At 50.4% G+C, this 21,372-nt stretch overlaps 1 protein-coding gene across 3 annotated transcripts; it reads right to left on the bottom strand.

The window, feature by feature from the left end:
- Positions 1-194: 194 nt before the first annotated feature.
- Positions 195-20,419, bottom strand: HEATR9 (HEAT repeat containing 9). 3 transcript variants are annotated; one of them, XM_089771925.1, is made up of 16 exons: positions 20,180-20,419; positions 17,862-17,911; positions 15,403-15,572; positions 13,674-13,788; positions 13,359-13,415; positions 11,559-11,615; positions 10,883-10,943; positions 6,863-6,993; positions 6,577-6,762; positions 6,115-6,207; positions 3,813-3,932; positions 3,184-3,257; positions 2,013-2,064; positions 1,096-1,182; positions 904-995; positions 195-496 (listed from the first exon to the last, which is right to left on the bottom strand). In XM_089771925.1, the coding sequence occupies exons 3-16, from the start codon at positions 15,417-15,419 to the stop codon at positions 412-414; spliced, it is 1,227 nt and encodes a 408-aa protein (XP_089628051.1). In that variant the 5' UTR covers positions 15,420-15,572; positions 17,862-17,911; positions 20,180-20,419; the 3' UTR covers positions 195-411. The 3 variants fall into 3 exon arrangements, with proteins under 3 accessions (XP_089628051.1, XP_089628050.1, XP_089628049.1); XM_089771924.1 differs by lacking the exon at positions 20,180-20,419 and adding an exon at positions 18,265-18,468 and having other exon boundaries at positions 10,883-10,937; XM_089771923.1 differs by lacking the exon at positions 20,180-20,419 and adding an exon at positions 18,265-18,467.
- Between the last annotated feature and the right edge of the window lie 953 nt (positions 20,420-21,372).

Below are 21,372 nucleotides of genomic sequence, written 5' to 3'. Positions count from 1 at the left end.
ACAGTACGTCCCTCTGAACAGCAGCCCCTCCCTTTGCACATTATGGAAAACAGACCCTTTCCTGGGGCTTCCGGTTGTCCTGACACATCCAAACCCCGACCTTGCTTTAAGTTAAGAGAGGAGGAAGCTGCGTAGCAAACTTGATGGCCTTTGCTTAGGAGGAATTTTTGAACAAATGGGCTCGCAGATAGATGCACTCTAAAATATATATCTAGATTACACACACACACACACACACACACACACAAATAGTCCAACCTCCCAGCACACTCGGGAGATGATGCAAACACACACACAGTCCCGAAGAACCGCAGGCTACAGAGCCTGTTTTAAATCCCCAGCGTTCTCTTCACATCAGATACTCCCTCAGAGCCCCCAGACAGCAGCAGGCAATCCCCCGACAGCAAGGCCTCAAAAGAACTGAGAGAGCTGAAGTTCCAGGCCCCTTCTGGCACTGGGGAGCTTCTGGAGGATCTTCAAGGCTTTCACACATTCGCTAAAAGCAGAGAAAAGGGAGCGATGAGAGACTGGGAGGGAAAGGAAAGCTGCTGGGGAGAATTTCACCTCTGGATGCTTGATCAGCCCTCTGCCCGCCCTGTGGAGAGGCTCTCCCTGCCTTTGGAGGCCACTCTATACATGTTCCCCATGTGCTCCCTGAAGCAACAGGCACTTCTTCTGGGCTGGCATGTGGCATGCCCATTTCTAACCCGGCTTCAATCCAACTGAGTTTATTCCATTCAACCTTGGTGCCTCACAGACCTGCCTCGCCACCCCCAAACCAGACAGAGGTGACCCCGAGAAGCTTCATGACCCAGCTCCAGCTGACCAACACTCCCCCGCCTCCCTTCCATGGGTCTCAAATCACTTTGGTCATTATCCCTGATCCCTCCACCTGCCCTGCACCTGGCGATAGCCTCATCTGTCTGTTCCTTGAGCCTCAGAGTCTTCAGCACATACGTGTTGTTCATTCCCAGGGTGCAAAACGCCCGAATGGCCTGCAGTGAGGAGTTACACACACAGGTGAGGCCTCTGCTCCCGGACACAGGTGAGGCCTCTTCTCCGGGACCCCATGCCTCACTGGAGAGCCTCACTCACCTGTATGCGCACGGCCGGACTGCTGTCCAGCTCCAGCGTTTCCAGCAGGGAGAAGAACATGTGCTTATTGCGAAGACCAAGCACACCCTAGAGACAGGAGATGTGGGAGCAGAGTCACGGGGCACTTGGAAAGGCCAAAATCCAGAGGGTTTGGAAAAAGCCTCGTCACCTACTGGTTCGTTTCCAAGACTGATGAAGTCTATAGTGCTGAGGCCCTTTGACTGAGCATCTGCAGTGCTGGCAGGAGGAGCGATGTGGACAGCTCTGGCGATCAAACTTGTCTGTTTGTTACCAAAACACCCACAACTAGGGCTGCCTTCCTGCAGGATCCCCCACATTGTGCTGCTACCACCCTCCGTCCTGACCAGGAACCACCCCCAGGGCGGAGGGGTCAGACTCCATGGCCAGGCAGTCTCTGGACTTTGCCAATAAGGGGCACAGTTCTGGAGACAGTCTGAGATGGGAACAGTGTCCAGCACAGAAAGAACAGACATGCAGCCAGCCATTGGGTGGTAACAGCTTTTCCTAGCCAGTCACCTGGGCTGCATTTTGTACCCAGAGACAGCTCCACAACCCATTTTCCGAGCCGTTCAGTGTGACCGGGCAGCTCTGAAACCAGCCTGGCTGCAGGTCCAGAGGCTAATACACAGCCCCCAGGTTAAAGGACGTCACGTAGGGCGGGGTGAGGAACCGCAGAGAATGGCCGAACAGACAGGACACGGCAAGTAGAGAATGGACTGGAGCTGGAAACAGAGGGAAGTGATGGCCAGATGAAAAGGCAAATGGGGAGATCACATGCCCAGGGAGATCACATGACCACTCCATCCTCCGTCCCCCCCCCCCCCACCAGCCCCATACTGCCTCTAGGGTAACTAACATCTGGCACGTCTAGTAGGTCAGAACAGAATACGACTTACCAAGGAAGCCGCCGCCTGTTTTCGGCTTATCTCGCTCTTCTCCTTCAGCTGCCTGCCATGATGTACACAGCATTACCGGAGAGAAATGAGGCTCCATCTCCCTGATCACAGGGTTTAAAGGCAGCGCACTCCCACTGGGATGCCACCTTCTGCCCCTCTTTCTGTGGGGCTGCTGAGGCTGTGCCTTAGCTGGCAGATCCCAGCCCCTCCAGCAGCCAACCCCTTCTGCCTGACCACAGCCTTTCCTCCCGCTGCTCATAGAATCATAGGTGTGGAAGAGACCTCAGGAGTCATCGAGTCCAACCCCCTGCTGAAAGCAGGACCAATCCCAGCTAAATCAACCCAGCCAGGGCTTTGTCAAGCCAGGACTTAAAAACCTCTAAGGATGGAGATTCCACCCCCTCCCTAGGGAACCCATTCAGTGCATCACCGCCCTATTTGTAAAATTGTTTTTCCTAATATCCAACCTAGACCTCCCCCATTGCTCCTTGTTCTGCCATCAGTCACCACTGAGAACAGCCTCTCTGCATCCTCTTTGGAACCCCCTTCAGGTGGTTAAAGGTTGCTAGGAAATCCTCCCTCACGCTTCTCTTCTGGAGACTAAATAAGCCCAAATCCCTCAGCCTCTCCTGTTGCTAGCCCAGTAGATAGGGGCAGGTGAGGAGGTGGCTCCTCTGTTCATTAAGCCCTTTGGGAGGAGAGGTGTGGGAGGAGCACGTCTTTAATGTGGTTTCAGGTCATCCAAAGGGAAACTCCCCCCACTTTGGTGACATCCCCCAGTGTGATTCAGTGACTCCCCAGTCCCAAACCAGGGGGCTTGTGCTGTAACACGAAGTGGCTAAATTTCACCGCACACTCACTGGAGGCTGAGGAAGAACCTGGCTGGAGAGCTAAGCCTTACTCAAGTTCCCAGGTTCCTTCCCTGGGCTTCTGCCTGGAAGTCCAATTGCTACCATCTGGCCAGAGGAAAGGCTAAGCCTTGGAACTGTGAGAATAGTGAGTGATCCAGGGAAAATTAGCCCAGCAGGCAGGTTCCTAAAGCTGAGGGCATGGGGATACTATCATGGCAACAAACCCAGCCCTTCCCAGTAGCCTTTGGGCCTTGTTCAGTGCACGAGGTGGGACAGAAGCAGGAGAGAACCGGATCTGTTCCTCTTCTGCTCCTGCTTACTTCTCCACAAGATCCCAGATTTGCTCCTTCATCTGCAGGGCTCCTGAAGCCATTGCCACTGTCTGTCTCACTACCTGTGAGCGGGAGAGAGAAGCGGGTCAGGGAACGAGATGCAGGGCAGGCCACGGTGGGAACCTTTCAGAGCAGGTGCCCTGATGAGGTGGTGAGCAGCATGCGTGGGAGGGAGGAAGGGAGGGAAGTGTCTATTGATCAGGCTCAGCCCTGTCACCTTTTCAGTGTTTTGCTGAATCCTGAGAAAGATACAATAAAATCAAGACTAAGATTAGCCTGAACTATAATCTGGCTCTGGGTTCTGGTGATTTATCCAAACCTCCTGGCCAGTCCCCATAGCCCCCATTGAAATACCCCTGGAGTTTGGATCCTGACTGGGACTTGGGCTCAAACTTAAATGGAAGTGAATTCACTAGCACAGCCTCTATATACCGATGGCCCCTTGGAGAGGGAGGTGGTTGGGGAGGAAGCTTGTTACATTAATATCCCTTCTTTGGAGCAGGGAAAGCAAGGGGGTGGTCCATGGTCCTGATGTGCTCTCTAGGGAGCCTCTGCTTGGGAAGGGAATCAGCTGTTTCATTCTATGGCGATTAAACCCTCCCTGTCCCATGGCTCACCAGAAATGGCTCCCGGTGCAGCTTTTCCACCAGCAGCTGGAACACCTCCTTTTCCAAGCCTTCCTGTTGGATCCGCTCCAGCCCCATAGAGCTCAGCAGATTGGCAGCATCGGCACGATGCTGTGGGGAAGCAGCATGAAGAGAGTGCACCAGGGTTGGTCAGCCACGCATAGGACTTCCATGCAACACATGCTGCAAGTGTCTGTGTTGCGGAGAAGGGAGGCGGGAGAGGGGCTCTGTGTTACAAATGAGCTAACTCCATGTCTCTCTGGACTGGGAGAGCCCATGCTAGGGAACCATGCTGGAAGTACCACCAGCTGGAGGTCATTGCTGTGCTGTTAGCCCAGAAGGGCAGGCTGAGGTGGTGCCATCCTAGCAAGGATGGAGACCCATTCCCTTGATACGAGACTTCAAAAGACTACAATGAACTAGGATGGTCACCAAGAGGCTGCCTGCTTGCCTATAGATCTCTCCTTATACGTTTCTTATGGGCTTGATTATTTGCTTTATTGATAGGTTTATATTAGAGTGTATTTTGGCAGCAACACAAGGGGACCTGCAGGTCACATCTTGAATGCTGAGTTAAGGCAAAGTTAGCAAATGTGCATTTGGCACCTTGCACTTAGAAAGAAGGTGAGGCGCTAAAACCTACGTGGCTGGGACTTTTAACATAGAGGATGTGTTAAGGCAGGTTGGCACAAGGGCTTTCCTAATTTCATAGACTTTTAAACTTAGCAGGCACACCACAACATGGACAGAACTGGTTAGGACAGAAATAATAAGTGTGATCCCTAATCCTAAGGGGCCAGCATAATGAACGGACATATATGATAATAAAGAGGATCATGGATATAATAACCTATAGGGAAAAGGTTCCTCCAACATTAGTAAGGTGAGGAAATACAGATAAGAAAAAGAAGGAAATCCCCTTTTCAATAGGTATCAAGCATAACGTATTATTCAAGTGGCATCCCAGGCTAGGGGCGGCAGAAGAAGGAAATGGGCTGTGTCTACACTGGGCCACTTATTCCGGAAAATCAGCCGCTTTTCCGGAATAAGCTGCGAGCTGTCTATACTGGCCCTTGAATTTCCGGAAAAGCAACGACGCTCTACTGTACAAAATCAGCCGCTATTCTGGAAAAGCTACGCTGCTCCCGCTCGGGCATAAGTCCTTATTCCGGAACACTGTTCCGGAAAAGGGCCAGTGTAGACAGCCCAGTAGTCTTTTCCGGAAAAAAGCCCCGATCGCGAAAATGATGATCAGGGCTCTTTTCCGGAAAAGTGCGTCTACATTGGTCACAGATGCTTTTCTGGAAAAGCCCTTTTTCCGGAAAAGCATCTGTGGCCAATGTAGACGCTCTTTCCGGAAATACTTATAACAAAAACTATTCTGTTTTAAGCATTTCCGGAAATTCATGCCAGTGTAGACATAGCCATGGAGTCCTTGGGAGGTGCCCAAACAATGTCCACTAGTCACGATGGGGAAAGTGATGGCTAACACATCAGGGTGCTCTACAGGAGATGGTGTTGGAGGTGCAGATGGACATTCTGTGGTACCTCTATTGACCTTACTGAGTTGGGGTGTATGTGACTGCGCTAAATGTACTAATAAATTATGTTTCCAAATACACAGGGTGTCCCTGCTATAAGTCACCCCAGTATACATCCGTTCCACGCTGAAGTTGCCAACACTTGTAGGAACTGATGTGTTGTAAGTCCTCCTGTGCCCCACTCTTAAGTCATGCACAAAAAAACAAAAAACAAATTTGCTCAAATGGAAGCAATTCCTCGCTTTAAGTTGTTTCACTCCAAGTCCAAGTTTTTTGGAACGTATCTTGGACTTATAGTGAGGACAGCCTGTAAATAAGTTTCTATAGTGTGAGTGTCACACCTGTGCACATTAGAGTTCCCAACTATTGACCAGTCAGTAACTCCGGGCCTGGTCTTGGGATATGAACCCATCAACCCTCAAGGTGATAACTAGTCATGCTTAAGTAATTTATAAACTGAAGACAGGCAACAGGAGATGTGATGCTCCAATTAGGCACAGGGACAACGGCAACCATATGTTTAGGCATGACCCTTAAGGCACATGAATAAAAGTACATAGACATGGAGGCAGTCAAAGCGAACCATACTTACTGGCCAATAGGCATATGGTTACAGTAACCAGGCTCCTACATATGGGCATCTGGAGTCTGGCCATGGGGCTTCCAAATGCAGGGCCATGGAAAGGGGAAGAGTGGGAGGGAAAGGAAGGAAAGTGAGACTCCTGGAGATGGCAGTAGCTTTGCCTCCTTACCTTGTACACTGGCGAATGGCGCAGCTGGTCTATAAGGGCCTGGATGATATCGGCATTGACTACCACCATGTGCTTCACCAGTATGTTCAAAGCCTACCAGGGATGGAGAGAGAAGGATCATCCACCCCAAGAAAGAATTTGGGCCCCAGATCCAAACCGCCTCATCAATCAATCAATCACACACACACTTCTCCCATCCAAAGCCAGGGCAAGCACTGGCAAAAGGAGGCCCTTTGGGAAGGGAGCGGCTGCAGAGAATGCATCTGTGCCTGCCAGGCAGAGGTGTCTAGATCACCAGGCTGTCGGTGAGGGAACCGTCTGGCATTGCCCCAGTTTTCACCTTCCCCAGGTAAAGGAAGCCAACAGGCACAGCACGCGGGAAAGGTTCGTGAGTGGCCCTGGAGGGGACCGAGGCGAGGATGGAGGACAGAGGCGCGCACAGTGCTCAGGCAGGATCCGCACATGCATTTTCTTCTTCATGTCCTGCTGGGCCAGGCACTTCAGCAGCACCTCCCGGGCGGTGGGACTGGATGCATCCAGGAACACCAGGCAGGTGGCTGCAGACAGGACTGAGTCATCTGTGGGGTCCTGTGAGGCTGCCAGCTGCTCTAGGGCCCTGACAAGCCTGGCCTGGGAGCCCCCCACACTCTGCAGGGACAGAAAGGAAGAGCAGGGCTGTTGATTTTGCCCCATCTCATACCGGGGCTGGCAGTGCTGGCCCCTGGGTAGTTTCAACAGGAGCCATCACCTGGGATTCAGGGGCCATCGCCCTCCTGTGCAAAGCCACCTCCAGCGCGGCGAGGGCGTCCTCTCTCTGGGCCGGGCTTCCCTTCTTCAGTTGTCTGAGCAGCTCCCTCACCACAGCGGCATCCAGGCAACCTGCCCCAAGCACAGAGAGCTGAACGCCAGAGCCCCGGCCGCTTGCTGGGAATCGGGTGCCGGGGCAAAGGCAGCAGAGCAGCAGGCTGGCCCACCGCTGATTGCTAGCCACAGGCCAGCGGACCCAGCAGGCACGGAATGACTCTTTGTGCAGGAATATGGAAGGACCCAGGAGCAGAAAAAAGATCAGGGGCTATGCAAGGGGCTATGCAAGGGGCTTTGGTTAGAGGCAGACCAGGGAACCTGCCAGCTTTGGGTGTAAACAGGCCCCTCTGATCCTCAGTTCAAGTCCCCGACAGCATGGACCCCATTCCCTTGCCATAGCGCTGGGCCTGCCGGCAGAAGGCATTTAGACCGGATGTGACCAGGTGGCTCAGGCCTCTCTCTGTAATTAAACTGCAGCCACTAGCCAGTGGGAACTGGCCTTCCATGAGGCTGGCGCCTTTCACAGATCCCTTCTATCATGGCCTCAGTCCGGCTGGGGGCACCCGAATGAGTCCCCTGTACAACCCTCTCGGGGACCCCCTCCTGGAGAAGAGCCATTGCACTCATTTCTCCCACACATACAGACTCCACCCCCCCTCTGTTCTCCCTGCCTCCCTCCTTCCTCCCCACATCCGCTGTATCCTTGTGTGTCCCTCCATCCATCTCCCCGGGCCCGGCCCCAGCTGGCCAGTTTCTCTACACACACATTCCCCTCCGTGCTCTTGGCAAGCAGGTGCTCTCTATGTCTCAGGAGGCTCCTGGCTCTATCTAAGGGCAGGAAGGGAGCAGCCCTGCTCTGAGCCCTCCCCCAGCTCCCAGATTATAGCGTCTGAGCCAGATCTGATCCCACAGAGCCATCCTGTGGTAAGGATGCCTCAGCTCACATCCCTGGCCCTGCTCTGATGCGTCTCTGCAGCCGACCCAGCCTCCCTTTCTGTAGCACTACAAAGGAGAAATCCTCCCGTTCAGCAATGCTCCAGCAACTGGAGAGTGTAACTAAGCACCAGGAGCTGTGATACAGACAGACGGGACTCACGTTCCTGAGTGACTAGGAGCCTCTGCAGCTTCCCCTCCAGAAGTTCTCCTAACACTCTCCAGCGGCCTTTCCCTCACACACTGACATCCTGTTCTCCAGCCAGGGCCCTCACTCCGGGCTTCTCCCTGTTACTAGCAGAGACTCTGTTATAGATCCTGCCCCATGACCCCTCTGTATCACAGACTTCCCAAATCCCGGTCCACAGCTCTCCTCATTCCCCTAACAGGCACCACAGCAGTCACACACTGTCACGTTGCTGGATCTTGAGGGGAGCAGCCAGATCACTGATGCACCCATAGGTGGGGGTGTTGGCCCCAAAAATGGTATAGAAGGGGGCCATGTGAGGTATTGAATAGAAGCTTATTATCTGATAATCCTATGTACGCTGTTCATGTGTTTGTATAATGTCTGTGTATGCAATTATTAGCATGTACTTGTATGAACACTGAAGATTTCCCTGCATGTGGTTAAGCATTGGGCAGGGCCGGGCCTGTGGACATGCTAATTACTGAGGCCCTGTGGGACTGGCTATCAATGGGACAAGGACACACCTAAAGAATGGGGGCTGTCACCTGAGAGCAGCCAGCAGGGAACACAGAGATTGGCCTCTGTCCAGGTGACCTGCTACATACTAGAAGAGGCCAGGAAGGAGGTATAAAGAGGCCATGTGGTCGATGCCATTTTGTTCTCAGCTCAGCACTTCATCCTAGAGGCAGCATTGCAGGGATCGAAGAGCCCGGAAGACCTGTGAACCCATCCTGATGCTAGGATGTGCAACAAGAACTTTTAAACCAGCAGCTGTAACATCTCTGCTAGAGCCTGCATCGAAGACTGGGAGATTCGGTGCATGTAACGTACTATTCTTTAACAACCTTACTCTCATACTTTTCTTGCTTGTGATAATAAACCTTTAGATATAGATTCTAAAGGATTGGCCCAGCGTGATTTGTGGGTAAGATCCAGAGGGTAAATTGACCAAGGATCTGTGGCTGGTTTCTTGGAACCAGACAGAACTTGTTCGGGGTAGGTGGGATTGGGTGCTAGGACCCCCCCCCCCCACCTGTGTATGAGGCTCGGGGCCATCTGGGGCACGGATATTGCTGGGGTGTCGGAGGGGTTTTGCTCGTGAGGCTTCAGGCAGGCAGCTGAAGCGCTCTGTGGGACTGGTTTGTGGCCTGTTTGGAGAGGTCACCAGTCTGGGGACTGTAAGGAGCCCCAAAGTTGAGCAATTCGCCCTGAGCGGACGCTCTCAGTTGTGCCCAGACACGGCCCGGTCCGTCACACACACCCCACCACTAGCCCTGCCTATTCATGTCTCCCACAGCAGACAACTGGGAGCCCCCGAGTGATACAATATCAAGGATTCTACATGCGTATCATGTAATTTATTTAGTCCAAGGAATGTTCCTGATGTGCCTAATCCGCCCTTCCCTGATCTCCGAAATAAGGACTTCCTGGATGGAGATTATGCAGAGAGAAAGTGTAAAATGTGGGGTTATATTCTTTGGGGATGACTAGTTATCATCCACACCTGGCTTCTCTTTGCCTCTTGGGAATTGTGTGATGGAGCCACAAAAAAACTGAAAGTGTAACGTATACTGTTGTCCCAAATTCATATAGACATGCCCCGATGCTTTACCACCTAATTCTTATATAGCTGTTGTCATCGTCAAAGGCCTGTATGGACAATAACTAGTTAACAGGCACAACATCTCTAGGTGGTAAATGTTATTTATCCCCATTTTACAGACTGGAAAAATGAGAGCAGGGATGATTTGCATACAAGGGGTTGATGATGAAATGAAAACTCAGGAGTTTCTGATTCTTGTGTTTAGACAACTGCACCATTTTACCCCTCATATTAAGAAGAGACTCCTCTCCAGAGTTACAGATGGAATCAGAATTCAGTTATAAACCCAATTTTTAACCCATCTCTAAACTCGGAGAGGAAAAGCACTGTTGGCTGAAAAACGTGGCTGATGAGAGACAGGCTGGAGCAAGACTTTGTCCATGAATGCCAAGTAATTTGCTGAGACGATGTTCAAGTTACAACTAGATGAAAGTTACTCATGCAATTGTGCAGAGACACTCTCACGTTTCTTCAGCCCTTTAACTTCCCAATAGAAACATTCATGCACAACAGCGCTACATCCCTAGGACTCATTTCAGTAACAGTTCAGACTCTTTCTCCCTAGCGAAAAGGACGGTTCAGAAACATTGTCTAACACAGTGACATGACACAGGAAAGGCTGGGCGAGAATAATCAGTAATACAAGTGGAGTGTGGTGTTCTATGGACTAGGGGATGGAGCCATAATTGGTGCAAATCAGCCCCACTGGAGCAATGCTGATTTCCACCCACTAGATTCTCAATGCACTACCAGGAAGCTATATTAGTTACACTGCAGTATTAAGTACCAGCCTGTTCTTTATGTGATGTCTCCTTAATCTGATCATTAAAATGGTACCATTCTGCACTTAGAAGAGGTATGTGTGCAACAGAGCTTGAAGGGTATTGTTCTGGAGCTTGGTGCCAGGCAGCTGTAGTTGCTATAGAGATATTAGCTCTGTGGTTTAGGAAACAAGTCTTTTTTAAAAAGTTTCTCCCTGGGACTCAGCAGCTGGAGCCCTGCACTGTATTTTTAAGGGTTGCATTTTTGGGACGTATAGAATGATGATGTTCACGTGTCTAGATGTGTCAGAGCCTGTGTGAACTATATGGGCTGTAGGGACCATCCCGCTAAAATGCCTTTATAATAAAGCTTAGCTCAATTGTATGGTATCACCCCAGCATCGAGTCACCTTCCCCAATCCACGGGTCAGAAAGCAGCAGCACTGATACAGAAAAGGGACTAGAAGAATCACTCACCCAGTAAAACTAGGGTCCTAGAGACTTCACATCGCACCGGCAGACTCCTGCACACCTGTAGCTAGAAAACAGAGATGCTCTTAGCAGGCTGGACAAAAGCCACTTAGCACTACCCCTCCTATCCCAGCAATTCTAACCTTTTACACACATTTTCTGTATTTCTTAATGTGGGCATCAGTGTCTTAATGACTGAATTTCTTTCCATGCTAATAAATCTAGTCTCCATACCCTAGGGTCTGCTTTCTCCCTTTCCCTGAGAAATTGTTCTGGCCTGCCCTGAACTCACATGAATTTAGTCACAAGTGTCCAGCACACTCACCAAGCTGGGGGATCCAGCGCAGCCCCAAGGAGGCTGGGTCATAAGTGGGGCTGGCTGACCCCCTTCCTCTCCTCAGCCCTGAGTTTCACATCACCCCCTTCACAAAGCACCTCCCCTTCCTGCCTCAGTCCCATGACGCTGCAGTACCGCCAGTCCCTTCCTCCAACCCAGCTCCCCGTTACGGACCAGGCCGCAGAACGACCGTGAATGGCGCTTTAGCCATGAGTCTGCTCCAGGAGGAAGAGGAGAAGGTCAGGCCCACTTCCTGGTGATGAACTGCCAACGAGAGGCACTAAAGTGGAGGTCGTTATTAAAAACACTTTACTGAGAATGACCGTCCCCACGGGTTACACGTACAGCGTTACGAAGTGCAGTCAGGACAAGCTCATCCGTGACCCCAAGGCAGCCCAAGGCCTAAAGAGACAAAGCAGAGGAATTAATCTTCGGGTTGAAGCAATCCGAAGAGACGTCTGACCCAGCTCCCAGGGACACGAGGCCCAGCCCATTGGAGATGATGGACAGTACGACCGGCCGGGAGGTGAACACACAGCAGATGGCAGTGCAGGTCTCTCAAGAGGCCCAGGGACGTGGAGTCAGGAGTCTCCTTGCAGGCCTCACAGCCTAAGAAGCAGCTCTGGGAGTGGGACAATGTTCAGTCACCAGGACCGTGCATCTACACAGCAAGGTCAGCTGACTGTGCATCAGTGTAGGCATTTGGGCTCAGGCTGAATCCCAGGCTCTGAGTCCTCACAAGGCGGGAGGGACTCAGATCCTGGGCTGCCGTCCAAATCTGCACATCTACACGGCAATGCCGAGCCTCGCAGCTCGAGCCTGGCACGTCTCAGTCAGTTGACTGGGCTCTGAGACTCTGAACCGCGGGTGTTCTGTGGCAGTGTGGACGTTCCCCAGGTAACTGCTGTCTCTTACGGCAGCTACGCCGCAAGGAGACGTGTGTGGGAGGGATTCTGAGCATGCAAATAATATTATGATGGGGGATAACAATACTTACCCGCCTGGTGGTGGGTTAGGGAGGTTACTTACTGATTATAAAGGGCTGCCTTCTATTAACTGACAGTTGACACATTGTGAAATGTGAATCCTCCAGCCTGTCATCGTGCTGGGGATTTCTCCTGCCAGCTGAAGAGTTGGGGGGAACCTCACAATCACCAGCTCCTGCTAGGTGAACGACCTTATATGCTACTTGTAGGGCCATCAGAGGGATGCCCCCTGTCTCAGTGCCACCCACACTGGTTGACTTCATTGTGGTTCAGCCTAGTCGATATTAATGACCCAGCAGAAAAACCCTGGGAGTTCCAGGGCTCTGCTGTGGGCTGATAAGACTGTAGCTGAGTATTGTATCCAGTTCTGGGCACCACATTTCAGGAAAGTGTTGGAGAAATTGGAGACAGTCCAGAGAAGAGCAACAAAAAGGATGAAGGGTCTAGAAAACATGACCTTTGGGGGGAGACTGAAAGAACTGGGTTTGTTTAGTCGGGAAAAGAGAACGCTGAGAGGGGACATAACAGCTTTCAAGTACCTAAAAGGTTGTTACAAGGAGGAGGGATCAAAACTATTCTCCTTAACCTCTGAGGATAGGACAAGAAGCAATGGGCTTAAATGGCAGCAAGGGAGGTTTAGGTTGGGCATTAGGAAAAACTTCCTACGTGTCAGGGTGGTCAAACACTGGACTGAATTGCCTTGGGAGGCTGTAGAATCTCCAGCACTGAAGGTTTTTTAAGAGCAGATTAGACAAATACCTGACAGGGATCGACTAGACCAGCGGTTCCCAACCTTTTCCAGATGGGGATCCATTTTGACAATTCAGAAGATTTGGTGATCCAAGGCAATTCCGAAATGGGGGGAGGAGAAGGGGCAGGCCCACCTGGGGAGACACTTGGAGACCCTTTTGAAATGTAATGGTGGCCCATGTTTGAGTCCTGACCCATCGGTTGGGAAACCCTGGTCTAGATCATATTTAGTCCTGCCTTGAGTGCAGGGGATTACTCTAGAAGACCTCTTGATGTCCCTTCTAGTTCAACATTCCTATGATTGCCCCTCCCTCTCACTGCCTGGAGGCTTGTGATTTGCTTCAGCCATGGGCTCTATAGGACTCAGCCCGAGTGGCTTATGAAACACGACAGGGGTTAGTGACATCACCTGAGCAGCGTAGATTTGCTCTTGTTCCACAGAAGACGCCAAGCTCTCCGTGAGCTCCTGTGGGCACACAACATAAGAGAGCTCAGATACGTCAATAGGAGATGGATTCACAGCCCTCCTACAACTATTACATGCTGATAAACTTCCCTTCTTTGTGGAGCATCTGTACCACAGGTGCAACATGGACATTTGCACCACCACATACTGTAGGGATTGGTAGGGATAGGAGGGAAAGTCTGGTAGTTGGGGCACGGGACTGGAATAGGGGAACCTAGCTGGCACCCCTCTTTTAAACCACAATTTTTAGCCTCTGACCTTTATCCTCTGCATCTTCAGCATCTTGACCTCTGGATCGTCATCCTTCCACCTAATCTTTGCTGGGAATAAACTGTGGATGGACTTTAGGAATTTTGAGAGGAGGAAGTCAGACCTGGCCACAAAGAAGAGGAGGAACCATAGGTTGAGTCTCTGCTGAATTTCATGCACACGTAACACCTGTAGTGCATCACATCCAGTTTGTGGAGTCAAGATATCTGGAGGATCCATGCAACAGAAATTCCTACTTGCCCTGAGTGCAGAGCTCCTAATTACAACCAGCACATCCATGAACATTGTGGGGGGTTCATTAATTGTATTACAGCAGTGACTGGAGGCACCGACTAATATCAAGCCCCTTGTGCTAGGTATATAATGATGAAACAGTCTGTGGTCCAATGGAAATAGCTGAGACAGAAAAATGAAGTCTTATCCCCACCTCCTGCATGTAGAAGACGGATATGAAGCACACAAAGATTAAGGGGCTTGCCCAAATTCACACTAGGCCCGAAAATGAACCTAGATCTCCCTAGACCTGGTCTAATGCTTTACTGAATGGCCACCCCTTCCTCAACTGCATCCCATACCCAGAGCTGCATCACTTGGGTTTCAAACCATGCAGGGGGAACTTTTCTTGCTTAAAAAAGAAAAAGAGAAAAGGCTTTTCCTTCCCCCTGGGGTTTTGTTTCATAATGACTCATGGCAGCATTTCCATTGATCTTACCAAACATATAGATGTGTTCACTGCCACTTACGCTGGCACAACCAAAATTGCTCAGGGTGTGGAAGACACCCCCAGAAAAGCAAGTTTTGTTGGCACAAGCGACAGTGCGTGCAGCACTGTGTCCACAGGAGAGCTTCTCCTGCCGGCAGAGTTACCGCCACTCCTTGCTGGTGCTTTAATTATGTTGACACGAGAGCTGTCTCCTGTCAGCACAGAAAGCTACACGGGAGATCTTACTGCGGCGCAACAGCATAGGTACGGCTGTGCCACTGGAAGGTCTCTAGCGTAGACATAGCCTAAATTAGGGGCACAGTTGACCTGACAATTATCTCTAACCAGTTTCACTACCTGAAGAGCCTGGGGATCTTTAACCACCACTAGGAGGTTGGTTTCACATCAGATCCACCAGCTGCCACCACCAACTCTCTGGTTCCCCTCAGCGCCAGGTTGAGTACTGATGCCGAAGGGAGAACGCGACTCGACGACCACTCCCAGACCACTCCCCAGAGCAGCTCCAGCTGTTGAGGCACTAGGAACCCCAGGCTACGCCCCCAGAAATACTAACGGTAAACTTGTGTAGCTGCCACATCGGGCGTGCGGTTCAGTCAGCAATATGGACTTTTGGAGGCAGACTTGGCTAACTCAGCCCTGCCAGTCTGGATGGCGGCACACCCTACAGGTATTAGCACCTCATCCTCTGGTTCACAGCTGTTCCTACAGCAGAGGTTCTCAACCGTTTTGATACCAAAGACCAGCTCGCTGCCTTTCTAAACTGTGTCAGGAAGAGCTCAGGGACCAGTCCCTGAGAAACCCGGTTCTAGAGGTCTCCTCTCCAAGCACTGAACCAGCATAACCTTTCTTAGCGTGCGAGTCTGTGAAGAAAACCACAACCACAAGGGGAAATTAGGCAGGCAGAGCGTAACAACTGTGGCTACAGGGGTCCGGAGCAAGGCCAGAGACACTGAGCTCTGCTGGAGAATGAAAACCTGCCATTGTGCCTCTTACTTGTTCCTGTCTGCCATGGACTTCTTCCTTTTGGCCTTAATCTGGTATGCAGACAGCTGCCTTTGGCAAGCCAGCCCAGGCTGCTCCACTACCCACAGCTGGCCAATGCCATGCTGCAGGGTACTTTTCCTCCACACAGATGGGAGAAGTGGGAACACTTCACGAGGTATCTGAAGAAGGAAACAAGGTTGTTTAATAAGCCCCCAATCAATCTCTCCATCAGGATGACGGGTTACACGAAAATGCTCCGTTGAGCTTGGTGAGCCAGGGCAATTCAAAAAATGTGTGAATGGCTCCTTAAGAGCCAGCTGGGGAGACACCTGGCGACCCTTTTGAAATGCAATGGCGACCCATATTTGGGTCCCGACCCATAGGTTGGGAAACCCTGAGCTAGAGGAACATTGCAAACAGCCCCTGTTGTCACTGGCTGGTACAATATTTCTGCATCTGTGACTGGACTAGGCAGGACCATCCTTAGGATTTATGGGGTCCTAGGCAGTATTGTCAAACGGGTGCCCCTAAACCCAATAGCAGTCAGAGGGGGGATGACAAAATTTTAGAGATGTGATTTATATAATCTCCAGCAACACACTAATGATATATTTAAGCAAATTTTAAACTGAAGTCCCATAGACTAAATAAATTCAGACACTGACAGTATAGACCTGAGGGTGGCAAATGCCTATTAAATGGTTTCATTACTATTTGAATGGCTCTTTCACTGTTTCAATGTTCATGGGTTCAATAGGTCTGGCAGGCTTTCACTTTTAAGTGAACTGAGATCCTCTCCCAAGCTAAACTCACCAGGCTGCAGCAGTCACAGAACAGGGATAGGAAGAGGCAGGAGGTGGACATTAAAATTCAGGGGTGCCCCAAATTTACAGCTGCATATTCTGTGTATGGGTGAGGATGGCCCTACTTCCAGGGAAAGTCTAATACTTAGTGTTTTTGTAAACTACTTCTGCCTGAGGCTCTAGGAGCAATTTACAGATGTTAACGAACTCTCCCTTATGCTCAGTTTCAAGGCACCTCCTGCCCAGAATACCATCTGGGATCCTTTGTGCCTTTCAGTGTCACCTCCTGTAAATCTCTCATCAGGACTGGCTTTTTGAGTCAGCTTTTCCACACTGAGCTCAAAGGTGGGGTCATCCACTCCTGCCTGCTGACCAGCATTTACTTCCTGGAAATGATAAGCTATAAAAAATAGTCATGTAAGCCAGCTCATCCTCTGGTGTAAAGGGGCTGAGTTCTATCGACTTCAAATGAGACTGTACCTCTTCACACCAGCTGAGGATTTGTCTTATGGGATCTAAAAACACTGTACACCAACCAGAGACTTTCTGTTATGACATTAGTGGGATGTAAATGTAGCAGGCACTCTGCTCCCATGATGAAGAGCCAAGCGTAAGTCACTAGAGCAGCGTTTCTTAAACTGTGTTCCATGGCACACTGGTGTGCTGCGAGGCAGGCCGAAGTGTGCCGCAGAGAACAACAGAATTCAAAATGGCCGCCCTTATTTTTGCTCAATTTTCCCCCACCCTTTTTTTTCCCTTAATGGGAAAAGGGTCAACCCTTTTTCCCCACTGATCGTGTGTGTGTGTGTGTGTGTGTGTGTGTGTGTGTGTGTGTGTGTGTGTTCCTCATAAAAAAATTATTGTTTGGTGTTCCTCGGTCTTAAAAAGTTTAAGAAACACTGCACTACAGAGATACCAAAGCGTATCTCATGATATTTTACAGGCCCGTACGTGGGGGGGAATGTGAAAGCTCACACCCACATGGTCCTCCATGGGGCTGATTCTTGCCGGCTATTGCTCATTCCTCAGGAGCGAGGCTGAGGGTGGGGATGGGCCTCACTCCTGGAAGAGGGGAATAGGAAATCAGCCTCAGCCTTTCCCTGGCCAGCTGAAGCAGGCTTACTTAGGGGGACTATAAGGGGCTGCATTCACACCCTTGCGGCCTGCATTTACAAAAAAACCACCCCCCCACAGAAATTCCTGCATACGGGCCTGTTTTACCATCAGAGCCTCTATTCTTGCCCTGCATGCTCCTTCTGTTGTCCTCCCTTGCTGTGTTAAGTGTACGCAGATTGTAAGCTTCGTGAGGTAAAAACATCTAAATTCTCTCTTGGGCACTGGACATGAGTGATGTTTTGGTTTTAGGCACAGGTAAACTGAGACACCGAGCAGTTGCATAATGTGCTCACAATCATTCAGCAAGTTAACAGAGGGGCAGAAATTGATCTCAGGAGGCCTGTCAATCCCTGTGATCAAACAAATATGCGCCTACAGCGTTCTCACTTCATGGTACGCTGCTCTTTTCTCTGGTAAAAAAAAGAAGCCTGAAAACTCTTCCTGAGGGTAGGGAAGGAACTTTGGGAAAAGACCCATGACTGAGACCAATTCCCTTCTTTGCAACCATGAGTTCTGAGGAGGCACCAAGAGCAGCATCGAGGACCATACCTGGTGGCAGGAGGGCTGTGGTAACCTCAACTCCAGCTCCTTCTTGCCAGCTGAGAAAAGGAAAAATACTCAGTTACCAGAACAGCAACTCGATGTTGGACTCTTTCCCCTTTAAGACTGATCACATGACTTCCTTGGTCCTCAAGTCCTCACCTGCTCCAGCCCACCATAGCTAATCCCAATAGTAAGTGGCAAATGGTATCTATATTACATGAAGTAGCAAATACACTTGGACTAAGGCTAGTGCATGAAAGACCTCACTGATTTGCTCCCTCCCTAGCCAAGCCCAGCCCTGGAAATTTACTCTTCATGATTCTTTCTTATTTCTACAGGGGAAATCCATCACCTCCTCACAGAACAACCCTAAGTCTGATCCCATTCTTCCCCCAGCAGTGTAATTCACCTGTTTTCTTCTTAGCCTCAGGCATGGTGCTCCCTGGCACAGTTGCTAAGCTACCAGCACCTTGAATCCTTTTTAAGGGCATCTTTATATCCCCCATTTCTGACCCTCCCTGCTGCTCTAGAGAAATCCCTGCCGTGGATCTAGTGTGCCATTGGCTACTGCTGGGAGAGGTAACTGATGGGTAGAGATATTGTGGAGAACCCCCCACAATGCTGCTGGGTTCCCTGGAGATGGCCTTAAAATGATGTCATAAAAAGTGACTGTGATGACATCATATTCCTCCACTTACTCTCCTCCAGCAGGGTCTCTTCTGGGCACTATGGGCAGAAAAGAGAGCTAGGCAAGTAAGAGCAGATATGAGAGAGACCAAATCCTACGTAAGGGGTCAAGGAACAGTCAAAGCAAAAGGAGAGAGACATGGGAGCCACTCGGATTTTGATACTCATTATAAGGGACGTGTTTTCACAGCTCCCATTATCATTTGCCTACATGGGGGTCGAATACAAACTATAGAAATATGGTATTTAGAGGCATCTGTCTAGGAATTACACATGGGACCGTAACCCCCTGAATTCTAACCTCTTGGGAAAATCACGTTGCTTCTCTGTAACTCTGTGTGTGAAAGGGGAATAATGGGCCATGAAAAGCAAGTAATGACCCAGCTGGAAGACATTTCCCTGTTTGGAATCCCAACCCAGATCCATTCCAGAAGGCCAGGGAACGTGACAGCCATCAGTGGAGACAACAAGCCTATTGATCTGGGTGCAAATCTGAATGCTAGAAAAGCCGGATTCACAAGCAAATCGGGACTCCCAGGGTGCGTCTAACAGAGGCGCTGTTCCAGGATAACATCCGTTATCCCAAAATAGCGTTCTGCACCAGCACACCCATTATTTAAAAATAACAGGCTTCTTTTTCTGGCTTCCTGTAAACCTCCAAGCAGGAGGATTAAGGAAGACGCCAGCATAGCGATTTATTTTTAAATTAGTGCTGTGTAGACAGCGCCAAATTTTGAAATAAGCCATGCAATGTATGCAGCTCGAATTGCGTAGCGTATTTTGAGATATGCGCTACAGTGTAGATGTACCCTCGGAGAGCTTGGTTCTACAGGCGGAGGAATCTCTGCCACCCCCTGCAGCAGCAGCAGCAGCAGCAGCAGCTTAATTTGCAGCACAGGTGATTGTCTGTAAGCTGAACTCCATAACAGAAACGAGAAACATACAAGGTGGATTTGTAGCATTTTATACCCACTGTGCACATGTGCAAATCACTGCATTAGGGGCAGGGCATCAGAGGATCGGGCCCCCAGAATGTAACAGGGCCAGCTTCTCAGGCCTGCTTTCACCAGCCCCTTTACCGCGCAGTAGGAGACACCAGCCTCCCATACCCTGCTTGGGACACTCAGGCCCTCTCCCGATTCTGCTTCCCATGAAGTCAGAGCCCAGTTTGTGTCTTTCCAAGGGGCGAGTCAAAGGTGATTGCCCTCCCCCGTACAGCTCTGAGACTGAAAAAAAGCACAGTATTGGCACAGTGCAGAGGAAAGCATGCAGTGAAATTGGATAAACAAGAACAGGTCTGGTCTGCCACGGGCTTGGATTCAGCTCCCCCTGAAATTGGGCTGGGGAAGCTACAAGTGACTTCGATAGGCCCAGGCATCGGGCTGTCTAAACATCCTCAGCAACTGCTCCCATCCTGATCCACCAACTGATCCACCCCAGTAATTCTGCTAGAGAAAAGAACTTGGCTTAAGGAACCTCTTTGGAGCTCCCAGCTGCAAGATTTTCTATGGGGTTGTGAGCCTCACATCCCTGGCTGCCTCAGCAAACCCCCTGTGTTCATCCCAGCTCCCTCCAGGTCACAGCGCAGAGAGTTCTTTGCCCAGCAACCCCACTAAGCTCCTGAGGTGACTGGTTACCTGTTACACCACCTCTTCCAGAGCTGCTCAGTCTGATCTGTGGTTTACCATCTTCTCCCTTGCCTTCCTTTCACCCCCTGAAATAGCTCCTTCCAAAGGGGTTCTCTTAACTACTCTTGTCCTCCCCGAGATGGGCAGTTTCCCTCTCCCCGCCTGGGTTTGAGGGTCTTAACAACCCTGTCAGGACGCCTCTGAGACTGACTTTTGTTTGACATAATTATTCTCTAACCAAGCTTGTCTGGGCTTGTCTCCATACGTTAGCCTTGGAGACAGCCTGCTGCTGCAGGATCCCAGAGAAGCGTAACTATAAATCAGCAAGTATTTGTAAGCAGGAGGACAGGTCTGTCAGCTTAATGAAAACCATACCCTAGAGCAATGATCCACCCCAGTAATTCTGCTAGAGAAAAGAGCCCCAGCTGAGGGTGGAAAGGGGGGGGGGGTTAGAGTCCAGCTGTATGCACCTGAATAAATCAGCTGCAGCTGAGCCTACCTAGAATCAAATGGGGGGGGGGGGGGGAGGTGCCTTTCAGAACAAAGCAACAGGTGTCTGCTAATCAGAATGGAGGTGAGGGTGTATTGGGAACAGAAGAGCTGTGCACTGGTGCAGCATATCCTTGTTTGCTGTTTACAGTCTGTTAAATTGCACAAAGGGATTGTGAGGAGAGGTTTTTCAGCTTTATGTAACATTGGGTATAATAGAAAAGGAAAATCCAGTAAGTAAACCTGAAACCCCAGGGAGGGCTTGGTTCTTGTTTAATGTAGGCCAGGCTTGTCAATCTGCACAAAACCACACAGCCAGTACTCCCTTTTATCATGCCCATCCATGTGCTGAATAAATTTTTATATGCACTGAGGCATGTGCTAATGTGCACCACCAACAGAAACAACCCCTAGCTGGGGGCATTCTGCTAATCAGATGGGTGGCATCTGAATCTCTCCTGAGCAAGTACACAACTGCACAGCTTACGGGGAACACTAGCTACAACAGGGACTAGCTCTTTAAAAGCTCCCCTTGGAGTAAAGGGTGGGGCCAGACTCTTAAAAGAGCTCTTGGGGGTTGCATAGCTAGTTGGGCCCCCATCCCCTCTGCTGAGTGCACCTTGCCAGGCCTTGGGCCCTGAATAATCACTTCTCTGGGGCAAAATCCTGCAATTCTCGTGTTCAGACTCAGCAGCCCAGCCCCCTGGGAAGGA

This window comes from Pelodiscus sinensis, chromosome 20 (assembly GCF_052426305.1).
Source record: "Pelodiscus sinensis isolate ZL-2025 chromosome 20, ASM5242630v1, whole genome shotgun sequence".
In the NCBI taxonomy this organism is placed as follows: domain Eukaryota; kingdom Metazoa; phylum Chordata; order Testudines; family Trionychidae; genus Pelodiscus; species Pelodiscus sinensis.
This window is presented reverse-complemented; position numbering and strand designations above follow the sequence as displayed.

Coding starts and splice junctions, on each gene's coding strand:
- HEATR9 (XM_089771923.1), bottom strand. CDS start 18,361: ATGGGGGATATAAAGATGCCCTTAAAAAGGATTCAAGGTGCTGGTAGC. Junction 15,573..17,861: donor CACAGCCCTCCTGCCACCAG/GTATGGTCCTCG, acceptor TTCCTTCTTCAG/ATACCTCGTGAAGTGTTCCC. Junction 3,933..6,114: donor GCCATTCGCCAGTGTACAAG/GTAAGGAGGCAA, acceptor GCTTCCCCACAG/CATCGTGCCGATGCTGCCAA.